Below are 16231 nucleotides of genomic sequence, written 5' to 3' on the forward strand. Positions count from 1 at the left end.
CCCCCAAGTTTTCATATTTCTTGTATGTTCACTCTTCTATGCAGAGCTTAACGTCTAATGCTTACATATGCAAAAGAAGTTTGTGAGAGTGGGTGTGGACTATGAAACTAGATGGGAGGCCTCCAGAGGGGAACAAGAGAAGTTGGCAAAGTGGAGGAAAAGCACGTCAAGAGATAGACAGAGAAACTAGTTGTGTGAAACAATAAACACAAGGGAATATCATTCTGCCTTGCAAAGAGTTACGAGTTTTTGACATATACTAAAACATGATGAGGTTTGAGGATGTTGCACTATGTGAAACAAGCCAGACACATAAGGACAAATAAATACACTTCTGTGTGGCTTTTTATAGACTCCCAAAACAGTAAGTACAACTGGAGGCTACCAGGGGCTGGGAAGAGAGAGAACAAAAAGTTGTTTAATGGTGACAGAGCTTCGATTTTGGATTTTGTAAGCTAAGGGGAGTTCTGGAGATGGAGGTGAAGGTTACACAGCAATGTAACCATGCTTACTGCCACGGAACTCGGTTCACTTAATAATTAAGGTAGTAGATTTTTATTGTGCATATTTTACTACCAATTTAGAAAATGGACCGATATCCCCTGCACATACTCATCCAAGGAAGAACAGAAAGGTCCACTCTGAACTTCTTCACGGGAGGGTATCTCGGGCCACAGTACTTACACAAATGCTATATGCTGGAATATTCTCAGGGGACCATGAGCAAGCTGTGTCAGGATGCCAGATGGCAGGGCTGGATGGAGACTGTGATGCAGCAGAGAGGAGGGGGTCCTCACTCATGCTGGCACTAGGAGCTTCATTCTGACATGGACAGGGCAAGGTGGCAGCGGGTACTGACCCTTGTCCCCATCTGCCTGGCCCTTGCCTTCTCCCTCACAGCCATGGGCAGCAGCCACTGGTGTGAGGGGATCCGACGGATGACAAAACCCCTGTGCCAGGACCTCCTGGGGGGATTGAACTGCATTCACTTCAGCCGGACCAACAGCAGCACTGGAAGAAGACACGATGATAGCCAGGCTGTCCAATACATATGGGAGACAGGGGACGACAAGTTCATCCTGCGCAGGTTTCATGCAGGGCTCTGGCATTCCTGTGAGGAAAACCTCAACAGCACAGGTGAGTGCAGTCTATGTGTCCCCAGGTCAATGGGTGCAGGATGGCCCTGAGAAGGGGCTCCAGAGTCAGATTGCCTGGGACTGAATCTTGGGTCTGACATGTGACCTTAAGCAAGTCCATTACCTCTGAGCCTCAATCTTCTCATCTATAAAATGAGAACCATGGAGATGCTTAACTCCTAGAGAAACCTCACAGATGAAGTGAGTAGATTCATAGAAAGTGTCTGCAACAGTTCCTGACACACTATTTATTAAGCACAAGTGTTCACCCTCTTGCCACTGTCTGTCAGTTTCTCAAGAATCAAAGGCGGCCCCCACCCACCTCTAAGCTGAATCCCTAAGATTTCTTTTTCTGTTTGTTTGTTTTTGTTTTTTTCGAGACAGGGTTTCTCTGTATTGCTTTGGATCCTGGCCTGGAACTCTATCTGTAGACCAGGCTGGCCTCGAACTCACAGAGATCTGCCTGCCTCTGCCTCCCGAGTACTGGGATTAAAGGCATTCACCACCACCTCCTGGCATCCTAAGGTTTCTTTCTCGTTTTAAAAATTATTGCTGTTACTGGATATGGGGTCTAACATTATAGCTTTGGCTGGCCTGGAATGTAGACCAGGCTGGCCTCAAACTCACAGAAATAAATCTGCACCCCTCTCTCTGCCCCTGTATCTGTCTCTGTTTCTCTGTCTGTGTGTCTGTGTGTCTGTGTGTCTGTGTGTATGTGCATGTGGTACCCTCTCTAGAGTTACAGGTAGTTATGAGACACCTGACTTATTTGGAAACCAAGCCCAAGTTCTCTGCAAGAGCTGCAACACTGATCATGGCTCCAGCCCCTCCAATGCTGAGCCATCACTCTTGGAACAAGGGTTCTCATTAGAAAAACAAAAAACAAGGGCTGGAGAGATGGCTTAGCCTTTACAGGCTAGGCTCACAACCAAAAAAAAAAAAAAAATACTTTTAAAAACATACAAAACAATACAAAAGCCAGCCCTTAGCATCATTATGTCACCTAGCAGATATATCACAATCACAATCCATAACAAGTTGGACCTTTATCTCAGGTAGCCCTTGAAACAGCCTTGCGATGTAGATCATCCCTTTGCTCAGAAGCAGGAGACTGGACCTCAGAGAATCTGCACTGCCAGCCAGCCTCTTCTCATGTCAGTCAGCCCCACCACATTAACACCTTGAAAGTGGAGATGTATCAAGCAAATGCTGAGAGAAGAAAGAGAAGATGGGGGGAGGGTTAGTATATCGAGCATAGTTTCCAGAAAACGTTTTCCCTCACAAAGAACAGAAGAGGGATGAATGTCAACCCTGGATGTTAGACTAGTTAGCTGCAGCCCATGCTCAAGGCTAGATGTGCTCCTCTGCTTTCAAAGCAAAGGCCCCTAAATGAAAAGGGGGGCATCCACAGAAGTCCCCACTTATTTTCTGACCTCAGACTTAGTACATTTCTTGTATAGATGTTTATTTTACCAACTTGTGGCAGCTTAAAAATTATTCTTGCAGCCTAAGCAGACTGCAACAAGGAACAGTACTCTGAGATACAGCATAACCACCTCTGACCCCATCCAAGTAGGCTATTGCGGGACAAATAAATGTCCCACCTTAGCCTAGAGGTCAATGTGTGATGCAGACACTACCAAAGGGATTTCCCAAATCCTCTTTTTTTTTCCCGGAGTACTATGGTATAAAGTCCACTCTCTCAGACCACCCCCCCACACACACACACATATACACACATACACACGTACATATACAGCTACGCTTGGCATGTGATCGAGCCTGCACCCTCTGGGATGGCCAAGAGAGTCATATGTTTTTGCTTTGGGAACTGCAGACAACACATAGATAAGCAAACGGCTTAAGAACTTTTGTTTCCAAGTCTGTTCCCCCACCTGAGGATAGCCTTATCTATCTCCACAGCTTTGTATAATGGCATGAATAAGACTCACCCTGGGGGGCTTGCAAACACCAGGACCTGACCCCAGAGGCTCTAATTCAATAGATCTGTACTGGAGTCTAGAAACCTGCTCTTGTTTGTTTGGTTGGTTGGCTGGTTAGATTTTTGTTGTTGATGATGATTTTTTGTTTTGATTTTAGCTAAGGTAATATTTACAAACATATAAGAGTCACACATTTTGAAAGGCTTATAAGTAAAACCAACATTCTTTGCCTCTTCCTTTAGGGGAAACTGTTTCTATATGAAGGACAAACATAGGTATCTTCATTTTAGACATTAGCTATTGACTTAGTGTTATAATGAATAAAGTTTATCATTCTCCACGAGGCTACCCCATATAATGTCTGCCATCTTCCTGGTAAAGTAACATAACTGTTTTATTTAAATCAATAAGCCAATAATATTGACTAGATGTTGCTCATTCTAGCAACAGAAAGGGTGCTCTGATTCCATTTATTGTTTGTACAGATTTTTTGGTTTCCCTTGAGTTTCTAATTGCTGTTTCTCTTCTCACTCTTGTAACATTAGCATTTCTGTTCCACTCAACTTTATTCTCTCTAGAGTATCTATATTTCTAATTTGCTTCCCTGGTGACTACGGGACACCCCACACTAAGAGAATCACACTCCAAGGCCACAGAAAAGCCTTCTGGATAGAAGGCAGTTGGAATGTCATGGAGTATATTCATCAACAAGCATTTCTGTGCTTAGCACAGAACTAAGGGAACTAACACAGAGGGATCCATGGTGCTGAAAGGTAAAAAGTTACTGGAAAATGTCTAAGATAAAAGTAAAATGAGGAAGGTTGTGATAATGGTTAAAATGTGGGCTCATTCATGATGGCAATGAAGAATATGCTACTTAGGTATAGATAAGGCTTTGTAAGGGGACAGTCATTGTAACAAGTACAAGTTTTACACATGTGTGATTATGTATGCATGATGAGGGGGGGTTGTATGTGTGTGTGGAGACCACAACTTCTGGTGTCATCCCTGGGAACGATACCTGTTTTGAGACAGGTTCTCCCATTGGCCCTGATCTCACTAATTAAGCAAGAATGGCTGGCCAGCAGTACACCCCTGATTCTCCCACCTCCACTTCCCAGCATTGGGATTCCACGCTGACACCACCATGCCCAGCATTTTCACTTGGGTTCTGAGGATTGAACTCAGACCCTCATGCTTTTTTTATTGACTGCACTCTCCTTCCTCCCCAAGCCGCATATCTGGAATTTTAATAGATGGAGAGCAGGAATCAGGGTTTCCCAGTAGACAGAAATGAATAAGCCAGATCTGAAGCAATCAAGCCAGGCATTTCCAACTAGACCTCAGTACTGATCAGAGCTCACATGGCCTTTCCATGTCCCTGGGGCAGCTGTCCCTCCCTTACCTAACTGGAGAAAATTGCCATTGTGCTGGCATTGGTATGCTATTTGTGATGTCAGAGGGAGGAGGTCCTTCAGTGGAGGATGTGCTGGGAACTGTATTCCTCATAGCTTTCCCTATGAGAAAAATGCCTTGGCTGCACTTAAGGAAAGGGAGGAACTGGACCTTAAGGAGGCCCAGAAGCATGTGTCAGCTGGTTATCTGCATGCCCTGTGGTGTGTGTCCCTCCCTAAGAATTATATGTATGTGTGTGTCAGGAGAAGGTCCTCATCCTAAAATGGGATCTGGGGCAACATTAAAAGACTGTGTGAGGCTCTTTTAGCTCCTTCCTCTAGAAGAAGCCCCCCCTTGGCATTCCTGTCAACCAGCTGATGTTCCTGTCAACTCAGGGAGTACACACACACACACACACACACACACACACACACACACACACACACCACTTTCACTTGGACAGCAATATTAAAGGCCCTTTCTTACATCATCTGGGACACACGCTGAATTTTAAGGAAGACTGATGCTCTTGGTGATTCCTACATAATCCTGAGTAGAAATTAATGGTATGCATCTTGGTCCTGTCTCAACTTTGTGCACCTCTGTTCTTGAGTTCGGGATGGGAGGAGCCTTCAACAAGGGCCTCACTAGATGACCACAGAGATGTTCCATAAAGATGTTCTCTGCAGAAAATAAACAAAGATTTTAAATACTCACAAGACTGGAAATTCTCACATACTATATTTTCTTCTTGGAAACTCAGTGTGTCCATTACCATGTTAAAAAAAATCTGCGGGGAACTCCACAATTAAAAAAAAAAAAAAAACCTGATTAGTATATCCCAGTGTTTCCCAAAATTCATTAAGCACAGAAGTTTGTGTATTTGCATCTCTTTATGTCATTTATGTGAGAATTATAGTGAGAAACTGCGCTGTAGAAGTGCATGCACCCATGGAAGATTGCAGAGGTAGAGACTGATGGACCCCTCCCTCTTCACTCTGACCTGCTGTTACCCCACACTCTAGTAACTACCATGAATGCATTCTGCCCATCCATCTAAAACGCCTCTGCTCAGATTTCCCATACTTGTCAGTATAAGAAAGTTGGGGTTTCTAAATGTTACCACATTGCCACTGTATTATTACAATAGAAAGAAGACATCTTTCCAGAAAAAAAATTTTTTCAACAATCTGAAGGCACATCATCACCTCCATGTTTTGCTGGATATACCTAAAGCAAAAGATTTAGTGTTCAGTTGTGACTTGATAGGAATTCCTTAATACCAGACATTAGAGGCTAAGTCAAAGCTAGGTAGGCCAGCTGTGGTGGCACACACCTTTAATCCCAGCACTCGAAAGGCAGAAGCAGGCAGATCTCTGGGAGTTCAAGGCCAGCATGGTCTACAGAGTGTTATACAGAAAAACTTTGTCTTGAAAAACAAAAACAAAAAAAGCTATGTATTAGAAATTACAAATGCAATTTGTGGTACCAGAAGTAGGTGAAGAAGTTGGGCTTGCCAGTGACCTTGAACTTCATGCCTTCACCAAGAGGTTATCCCTTAGAGTTCAGCTCAGCATTGGGGGCAGGTCTTCTTGGGAGCTCAATACAGACGGATCCTTTGCTTTTGTGAAGGGAGTTATTCTGAGTTTTCTATCTCCCAATCAAAAAATCTGTTGGGAACTTTACACAGGCCTGCAAAGACATGTTTGCGATGACGTCTAGAACACAGCACCCAACCACTGACTATGAGCTAGCATCACAAGCACCTGAGGGCAATGGAGCCTGAGAGAGAGAGGGTAAGGACAGAAATGAACAGGAAGTAATATAAATGGTTGAAAGGTTGGGAGGGGTAGAATGGGCTCAATGCACAGGCAATAAGGACTCTGATCCCAAGATGTTTCTAACCAAGTGAAGACAAGGGACTTGGGGGGAGGGCAACACCTCAATTTTGCGTCATGGGACCTGACTGAGAAAAAGATTCCCTATCTGAATCAGCTCATCTCCTAGCAAGTGGGCCCTTCATTGCTTTGAAAAGGGAGTCCACACCTCTCTCTCTCTCCACATTCTGAAATGGAGATCTGCAAAGAAAGCTCCTGGAAGAGGCAAATCTCCAAATCGATGATGCATGCTTGAGTAGACCCTGAACTGTTCTGCTGAACTCAGATGGGGCATGTGGGTAGCCCTGGAGCCTTGATTTAAAGGTAGAATGGCAGAGTCGAGCGCCCAGGGCTTGTATGCATTCTCCTACGGCTGGCTTGCCGTGCCTCTTGGCCGCCCAAACCCTGCCAAGCTATGTAACACCCGCCTCTCTGGCTTCATGGGATTTGTAAAGATTTTTCTTCTTAATCCTGCTGGCTTTGTTCAGAAGGAACACCGTTTCTGAGGATTCACATTAATCAAGGGGTCACTCGGGACTAGCTCTCTGGGCCCAGCTGAACTTGCCCTTCTAAGCTATTGGGAATTCTCTTAATCTGTTCAGCTGGCCTTCTGGTTCTCGGTGCCCAGCCCCTGCCCGCCTCCTGGTTTTCCCTGTCCCTGCCCTGCTCCTGGCTTCCCCTCCCCTTCCTTCTGCGCCTGCCCCTGTCATGCTCCTGGCTTCCCCTGGCCCTGCCCCTGCCCTGCTCCTGGTTTCTCTTCCATAACTTTTAGAAAAGATGACTTTCCTCAGACTAAGGACACTCACTGCTTTCATGTGCTTGGGATGTGGTTTGAGGGTGTCCCCAAAGTTCATGTGCTGACCCTGGTCCCCATGTGGTGATTTAAGGCAGAAGGGTTTTTCAGAGGTGGGACCTAGCGAAAAATGATTAGGTCATGGGAGCCCCTCTTTGTCCCGAGATCCTCATTAATTCTGAGAGGGTGAATCCTTCTTGCCACCTGTCACACTGTGGCTGCTCTCTATCTCTTGTACTCCCTCCCACCATGATGCCCGACTCTCATCAGAGCCAAGCAGAAGCCAGGCTTTTGTTCTTAAAAGTCCAAAATTGTGAGCTAAAAAAATATATTCATTTTCTTTGTAAAGTATCGAGACTTCAGTATTTTGTTATAGTAGAAAACATACTAATATATGCCTCCAAGAATTAGGCAGAGAGATAGTGATGTGTGAAAATGTGCCAATCCTCTGATAGGAAAGCCCTTCTTTTCTTTTCTTTTCTTTTCTTTTCTTTTCTTTTCTGTTCTTTTCTTTTCTTTCCTTTCTCCCTCCCCTCTCTGTCTTCTCCCTCCTTCCCTCCTCCCCTCTCTCCCTCCCTCCTCCCCTCTCTCCTTCCCTCCTTCCCTCCCTCTCTCCCTTCCTTCCTTCCTTCCTTCCTTCCTTCCTTCCTTCCTTCCTTCCTCTCCAGTACTGGGAACTGAACCTACAGCCTCTCGAATACTAGGCAAATGCTCTACTGAGCCACTCCCACAGCCCTGAAAACCCCCTTTCAATCCCTTACTCTGCCAACTTTGTAACTTGCTTTGAGCATGGCTTTCTGATCTTGGGCTGGCCTCTATCGATGGTTAAACACAGAAAGGCACACAGCAATCGGCAGCATGATCTCCCAACTATTTTACTAAAGACTTTACTTAGACCCAGTTTGAGATAAAGAAAACAAGGCTCAGAGAAGTCTGGAAACTTCCTGTGGGAGTAGAGATAGTCATGGAAGCTACACCTCAGGGACTGAACTGCCACATGTTACCCATCGTCTTTTGCTGCTGTCACTACTGAGCTCACTTTGTCTCCACTTCCTTGCCCTACCCCCCTTCCTCACTCTGCCTTCTCACCTCCATGTGGCTCTATTTCCACTCTCCCACTGTTAGAGCGTCTTTGACTGCCCCTGCCCCCAGCCATGAGGAATCCTCTCTCGTTTCTGCTTTTACTAATGTTTATTTCCACCCAGACGTGCATACTTTGGGGCAACATACTAGAAGACGCCTGGGAAAAATATATAGTATTTGTCTTTCTTGGTCTGGGTTTTCCAATTCCACCCAATTCTCTGCAAATTCATTTTTCTTTACAGCTGAACAGAATTGTATATACACGGCGCATTTTTGTTATCTATTCATTTGTGGAACGGTGCTTGGCTGTGTTCTCCTTGTCTTCTAGGCGAGCGATGCAGATGCTTCCTAGGGATAGTGCCCACTGAGGGACAAGGTAAGTAAGCATTGTGCTTTCAGCCAGCCCCCCCCCCATCTGAATGGCTCTTACTGTTCTATTGGATATGGTGAAAGGATAAGATGGTTGGGTATGGTTTTTCCTGTGACATCCACCCAGGCTCCGTTTGTGTGCCTTATAACTGTGGTGTGCTGGAAGATGGTAGTCAGCTTCTCAGGGTGACAGAAGACTGACTGGTGGAGTCTGTGGCTTCCCAAACCATAAATATTCCCATGGTGACCAACCTCCAGCTCTGTGGGGAAAGTGAAGGCAGAGTTGGGAAGACGGGTGTTCTGGAACACCTTGCCTTGTGTGTGCTTACTTCTCTCCATCACCCGTTGAGTTTGTGCTTGCTTTCTTGGTCTCTGCTCTCCAAGAGGGATCAGAGGCTTTATGAAACTGAAGAGAGGATGGCGTTAGTCTTGGGTGTTCCTCTGTCCCATCACTTGACTTGTCTGACTGGTAGTGGGACTTGTCGGATGCTGATAACTGAACACCAGTTCTCTACAAGAGCAGCAAGTGCTCTTAGCCACAGGGCCCTCTTGCCAACCCATGTGTATTTTCTGTAAAGGGCAGAGACAATGTCTCCATTGCAATAAAAATAAATAAATAACATGGTGACTCTTAAGCTGGGGAGTGGACATTCCCAGAGTCTCTTGCAGCCCTATACCAGGGTTTTGCTTACGTCTCCCTCCCACCTGTGGGCAGTCTTTATACCCTCCTTGAGGCTTTAGGATCCCCTTACTGACCAACTTCCTAAGACTCAACAAAGGTACCTTTGGTTTTCACATTGAAGGCTTGCTGTAGCAAGGTGTCTTACATCGCTACCACTTACATGTGTCCACAGATAGAACTCACACTGGAAGCTTGATCCTCAGGGCAGAGCTACTGAGAGGTGATGAGGAACCTTCAGGGGTGGAGACCAAGGGAGGTTTAAGATTTTTGGGGTGCTGCTCAGAAGGAGTCAACATTTGCAATACTGAGTTAGTTCCCACAAAAGAATGTCAGGAAAGAATAAGCCTGGCCTCTCCTGTCCTCTCTCCTGTCCCTCTGGCTTCGTGTCAGCCTGGATTTCTCCTCTTCGTGCCTGACCTCAGCTCATGGTATAAGATAGCTAAGTCAGTTTTTCAAGAACCAGGCCCATGCTGTTTGGACTTTACAGTTCCCAAAACTGTGAACTGAATGGTGAGACCTTTTTATTTACAAAATGCCTAGCCTGCAGTCTTTCATTATAAGAACAGAAAGTGTATTAGTAATAAAAGCAAAGGATCAAACCTTCCAGTTATGGATTCTGAACGTCCAATGCTTCTGTCCTTTCTGTTTATAGGCGTTTTGTGGCTCTCCATTGGGGCTGAAGTCTTGGATATCTTCCTGATACTGACAGGTGCCATCTTCCTGGGCTTCAGTGTGTGTTGTTACCATTCCAGATGCAACTGGTTCAAGGTCGATGCCTCAGTGGCCATCCTCATGGTTCTCGCAGGTATTTTCCAGCAGGAGTAGTTTCCCCCAGGCCACTCCAGAGAGGATGTGATACTTCAAGCCAGAGAATAGGCTGGCTAACTCCCTCCACTCACTAGCCAGCTCAATAAGACAGCTGGTCTTCTGGATAAGCCACTGGACTGATTCCATTGGACAGAAGTAGTGTTGAAAAGAAAAAAAAAAAAAAAAGGATGGGCACAGGTGGAGAGCAACACTTACCCATTTGTGTCACAGCCAGGGAAAAGGCTGCCCTGGTACTGGGAACAGGGATGACCTCATTTAGCAGAGAGGTTAGGCTAAATGAGTCCACAGAGAAACCCTCCTGAGGTCAGACCTCTGGCACTTAATACCTGTATATAAGCAAGTATGTATTAAGTAACTCTGGGAAAGTTACTTAACTTCAGTAAGTTAGCTGTCATAGCTAATGTCTGGTGGAAGACAAAATAGGAATATACCTACACATTTCAATATCTTAAAAATTATTATCAACATTTGGTATAAATGTTCCACAAAAACTCTTTTATTTTTTTTTTTAATGCTACCTCTGCTCTCCGAGCAACTTAATTTGGTCTTCTAGGACCCTTAAAGTTAATGTCTCCACCAAGATAGAACCGTGTACATATGGCTTTCTTCCAGTCTCCAGACAGACACACAAAGTTCTAATAATGTGTATCAATACAATTTGTGCATCATTCCTGTGTTAATGTAACACATCTTGCCCAGGTCTTAACATCAGTAAATAGAAAGATAAAATCCAATTGCTGGATCTTCCATAGCAAAGAGCAGGGTTCATGGATGTGTGGGATTCCTGCTCAGGTCCCAGTATTTACTATGTTCGTTAAGATTTATTTTACTATATATACAGTGTTCTGCCTGCATGTATGCCTGAAGGCCAGAAGAGGGTACCAGATCTCATTACAGAAGGTTGTGAGCCACCATGTGGTTGCTGGGAATTGAACTCAGGACCTTTGGAAGAGCAAGCAGTGCTCTTAACCACTGAGCCATCTCTCCAGTCCCCTACTATATTCCTCTTGGTTATGATCAGGCCTGCTTCTGGGTGTCACTTTATTTTTCTACTGTGGGACTGAGATATCAGATGGAGTGTTTAAGGTTGTGTAAGTGCAGATACTGAATTAGGACCTGTGGATGCTACAGCACTCCCAACATGAACACATGCAGGGTAGAGCAGGTTTTCCACTGTGCTGTGTTCTAAACTGTAGCTCAAAAAGCTTTACTTATACAGGACTCCTGGGCATGGTGGCCCACATGATGTACACAACTAGTTTTCAAATCACTGTGAACCTGGGTCCAGAAGATTGGCGGCCTCGGACATGGGACTATGGCTGGTCCTATTGGTAAGTTGCTTGGTTACTCTGCTCAAGCTCTGGTGGACCAGAGAGATGAACATAGATTTTTGTAGGAAAATAGATATTGTCATAGGACTGATACTTGCCACTCTTGTGACCCTTGATTGGTATTATAACCTTTCTATAATCCAGTCTTCTCAACTATAGAGTAAAATCACTTAGCTTGACTTTTTTTCAGTTTTTCATAATTTATTTTCTTCTGTTTTTATTTTCTGATTTTGGGTGCATTGGTGTTTTGCCTGCATGTATGTCTGTGTGAGGGTGTTCATTTAAGGCTGAGTGCTCCAAAGTCTTTCACTTTCTTCATAATGTCCAGTGTGGGTCTCTGTGTTAATTACCATCTACTGCAAGAGGAAGTTTACTTGATGAGGGTTTATTGATGTCATTTTATTGCTGTGTTCCTTTTATAGAATAAGAGTAGTAGTTTTCCACCTAGGGGCCATGACCTAACCTAGTCTCAGGTTCTTTCCACTTTTAGGTATGGATTCCATCTTAAGAAGTGGACCTTAAATCCAATCTTTAAAAGTGGTTAGTTACTCCTAAAACATCCAAGCCACTACATCATTACAAGCAACTGTCGGAGGTGGATTGTATAGCTGGGTGATATTGGTGATTATCTTTTTCCTCTGTTAACATACAAAGTACCTTCAAGTTCCATGAAATGTTAGTCAGTAGGGGTGAAGATTCTAGCTGGGCATCAGCTTGATTCTTTCATCTACAATGACATATATAAGTTGTGTCTTCAGCAATAAGGCCTTACCATCAGGCTGTGGAGAAAAAAAGATGGTGCACTTAGGAAATACTTGACAAATGGTAAAGTCTAGATTTTTTTTAAGTCTAGATTTTTTTTTAAACAGATTGGAGAAATTTTTCCTGTGCTTGACCCTTTTATATCTAGCTTCTGTTGGAAAAACTCAGTCATGTCATGCAAAACCACAGGGGATTTCTTTGTAAATTCTTGGTTTTGCAGTGGTAGATCTCAAATCAAGAGACACATTCTAGGCAGTGCTTTATTACTGACCTGCTTCACGAGCCCCAAACATATTGTATCTTAAAAACCAGTGTACTTATACTCACATTTTCATCCCACACAATAACCTCTAATGCTGGGAGAAAGTTGCTAGCTTCAAAACGGAGTCACTTATGTCAAAACCTGACAAAACAGAGCCAAAGAAAGTCATATACTGAGAGCACTCACTCATAATTCTCCCGATACCTGGGAATTTTTTAAAAATTAAAAAAAAATCCAGGCAGGAGTTTACTGTGAGTTACACCAAGACAGCAAGAGGCATAGGGAGAGTCAGCCACTTAAACAAGAACCCCAACACACTGCATGTGGTACATGCTTGGCCCCAAATCAGAAGGATCAAGTTGCACCACTAAGATTACAAATCTTACCTAGAAACTACTGACACCAGTCAAGTATCATTTCCCAGCTCCTGATGGACACAAGATAGCTTATCCATTTTTCTTTTTCAATAACCAACCTTTTCCTTTGATCTCCAGAAATGCCAGAGGCTACACTTGTCAGTCCAGGTGTCCCAGATTGCACTTTTATTTGTTATTTGTGCCAAATAAAATCTTTGCTTGGAGAATTGTCTTTGTATTTTCATTTGGTGCTGACAGTTATTTTCCTGTCGGTAAAACACATTTTTGGCATCTACTTCCTCGTCCTGCCATTAATCTTCATGATGCACCTATTTTTAAAACCCTTCTCAGCTTTGGTCTCCCCGGTCTGAAAATGTTAATTTTGACCACTGGGACTCTGGACACTCTTCCTTCCACCTGGGTCACCAGAGTGGCTTCCAACCTAATTAGTGTTCTGGGTTCTGAGACCATATCACCAGCTTTATGCACACTTGAAGGATCAATAGAGAGAGATTGGCGATTTTAGTCCTTGTATATCCAGAACGATGTTTATTTGGTAATCTGTGCTTGATCATATATCCAAAAAATAAAATAAAATAAAGTCCAAAAGTCTGTTGAAAATCCTATGCCCTTGGAACTTTTAAGGCACTGTTCTGTTTTCATTCTACATGTCTTGTTTCTGTCAAGGGTTTAACACCATTCTGACTCATAGTCTACTACTTTCTTGGCAAGGGTCAGAATGTCCCCTGGTGGGGTGTTCTTTCCATCACATTCCTCCTACTTTCATGTGCTTGGAAAGCTGCTTATCTTGTATCCCATACTTAAGGGAACTTTTCCTATGTTACTTCTTTTGCTATTTCTTCTCCTAGGTTTTCAGTTCTCTTAGAACTCTTCCTAGCTGGGTCACCGGGGCTAATTATCCAAAGGTCCTTTTTTTTTTTTTTTTTTTTCCTTATCTAGCCTCTTTTTTGTTTCATTTTCTGAGAAGAGGGGGTAAATGCTTCTGCTTGTCTTCTAACCTTAATCCTAAGGTTAGGCATGAGAAAAGATTGAAACAACATATTTGTTCCACAGCCACCTTTTCATACAAGCGCTGTTTTCAGACCAGTTTTCCCTCTGTCCCCCACACATCCTCCTATCTCTGAATCTGGGCTCTTTGTGCCTGTGCCTTTAGAGACTAAAACTGTGCTCTCCTAGGCACAGGAGTATGGGGTCGTGTTTGTGGTGTGGAATACACCTGAGGTATAGTCAGTCATCATCCATAATCAGACTCTTGCCTGATGTCTTGGTGTGTGTGTGTGTGTGTGTGTGTGTGTGTGTGTGTGTGTGTGAGTAGTCTCTCAAGAACTCTGTGTGGTTGTGCAATAGACTTCCTCCTTGTCTTCTGGGAACCCTTCCCCAGAAATACTGTGTGTCTCAGGTCTTATAGTCACTCCTCACAACTGCCTGCCATCCCTTCATGTCTCTTCCCTACTGTTGCTCCAATACTCTCTCTCAGGGAGCCTGTGGGGAGTACAATGAGATCTTGAAGTCATTATTCCTTGTAAACCCTGCATCTCCTGCCATACCCTTTTCCAGGAAATACAGAATTTTATAATTTGCTCCAACAAAAAATCTGCCCAGTGAAGGGAAATCTCCCAACCTAACCCTAAGACCTAAAGACACAAAACAGCATCCCCCTGGATAACAGCAATGTCTCCCTACCCCCGAGTGGTGGTCAACCCCAGGGCAGCCCTAGAACCCCACTTCAGGCCTTTCTAACTGTGCCTTCTGTTGCAGCCTCGCCTGGGGATCTTTCGCCCTCTGTATGACTGTGTCAGTGGTGACCATGAGCAGATACACTGCCAACCACGAAGAAAAGCCAAGGGCACAGAAAGGTGGACCATACCCCCAGCACAACATTCCACAGTCTGAGGCTTCACAGAAGGTTTGGCAAACAGGAGCTGCTCCCCGCCCTGTGGGACAAGTCTTCATGAATGTTCCTGGGCACCCTCCCCCAGGTACAGGAGGCAAAGTGTCCATGTGCTAGCCAGTGCTACACATTCAGATGGGTCATGCACTTGTTACCACAATGAACATCTCTGGAGTGGGGTTCAGAAGACTATGGTCTAGATAAACCTCCCAGTACCCGTCTCTAGATTCAGCCTCTCATACCTCCTACAATGCCAGTATCTTTAGAGGAGATAATGTCTACGGAAGATGTCAACTATTGACACTCTAGTATAAAGTAACATCAGAGGCTTTCCTGACTCTGAGTTTAATAAGTCTCCCAAAGGAAGCAGAATCATGGACGTATCAAGGGGAAAAGAAGATGATGGAAAAGACTCCCCGTCCTTTACAGCAGATGTGGAATATATTACCCATACAGATTTAGTGACAAACTTGGGACATTTTTCTCTGGTTGACACATGAAATATGTGGACATACTATGCTTTCTGATTTTCATTAAGAAGACAGAAATGTTAAAGTAAATTTTGTTGCCTAAAAATATTCTTCACCAGGTGTGGGGACACAGGCTTTTAATCTCAGAGCTCAGGAGACAACTCACAATGTCTACTTACAATGAAGCCAGTTTGGAAGGATGGCGAAATGATAGAAAGAAGTGAAATGACATCTTATCACACTGAAGTGGAACAAATGTTTGGATTGTCCTGCTTAAGTTAAATCACCAGGCATTCTTTCATCTAAAAATAAACTCAGCCAAGCATGAAGACCTCGTGGGAGGTGGCGCTGTGCTCAGGACTTCCTGGTGTGTTCAGTTAAGATCTGCATCAGTCTTGGTCTTGTTTTAAACTGGCATGGGGTTAAGCTACAGGTTGTAGAGGGACCATGGACTGCAAAATTCCAGGAACCTTAAATATTTCCTAGCTCGGAGTCATTTTTAAAAATTATATTTATTTGTTCATGTATTTATTTGTGTGTGTGTGTGTGTGTGTGTGTGTGTGTGAGCACATGTGTACATATGCGACAGTTCATCGGTGGAGGTCAAAAGACAACTTGCAGAGTTAATTCTCTCCTTCTACCATGTGGGTCCCAGTTATGAAACAAAGGTCCTCAGGTTTAGTGACAAACACCTTTGCCTGCTAAGCAGTCTCCCCAGCCCCTCAGAGTCTTTTTTTGTTACTTGCATTTATGTGCTTAGTAAATACATTTCTGAAAAAAAGCTAGATGTCCACAATAAAACAATAATTTATTTATCCTGAAATTAAGGTATACTATCAAAGGGTAAAGTTGGGGGTGGAGAGACCACCTAATTTCTTTGTGTTTAAGGATCAAGTTGAGCATCTATCTGACAATCATTGGTACTGTGCTTTGTTGTGTAATGTTTAGGAGCCAGCATCTCTCATCTCGGAGATGAGCAAGGGCATTCTCCAGGCTCTTTGCCCTCCTAGCAAGAAGGACTGATACCTGGTA

General features: G+C 44.0%; 1 protein-coding gene across 1 annotated transcript; it reads left to right on the plus strand.

Annotated features, from left to right (window-relative positions):
• Positions 1–827: 827 nt before the first annotated feature.
• Gsg1l2 (GSG1 like 2) lies at positions 828–14846 on the plus strand. Its single transcript, XM_027426242.1, has 5 exons — positions 828–1137; positions 8556–8603; positions 9931–10083; positions 11326–11437; positions 14597–14846. The coding sequence occupies exons 1-5, from the start codon at positions 828–830 to the stop codon at positions 14844–14846; spliced, it is 873 nt and encodes a 290-aa protein (XP_027282043.1).
• The last annotated feature ends 1385 nt before the right edge of the window (positions 14847–16231 follow it).

The sequence above is a fragment of the Cricetulus griseus genome, chromosome 7, assembly GCF_003668045.3.
Source record: "Cricetulus griseus strain 17A/GY chromosome 7, alternate assembly CriGri-PICRH-1.0, whole genome shotgun sequence".
Taxonomy (NCBI): domain Eukaryota; kingdom Metazoa; phylum Chordata; class Mammalia; order Rodentia; family Cricetidae; genus Cricetulus; species Cricetulus griseus.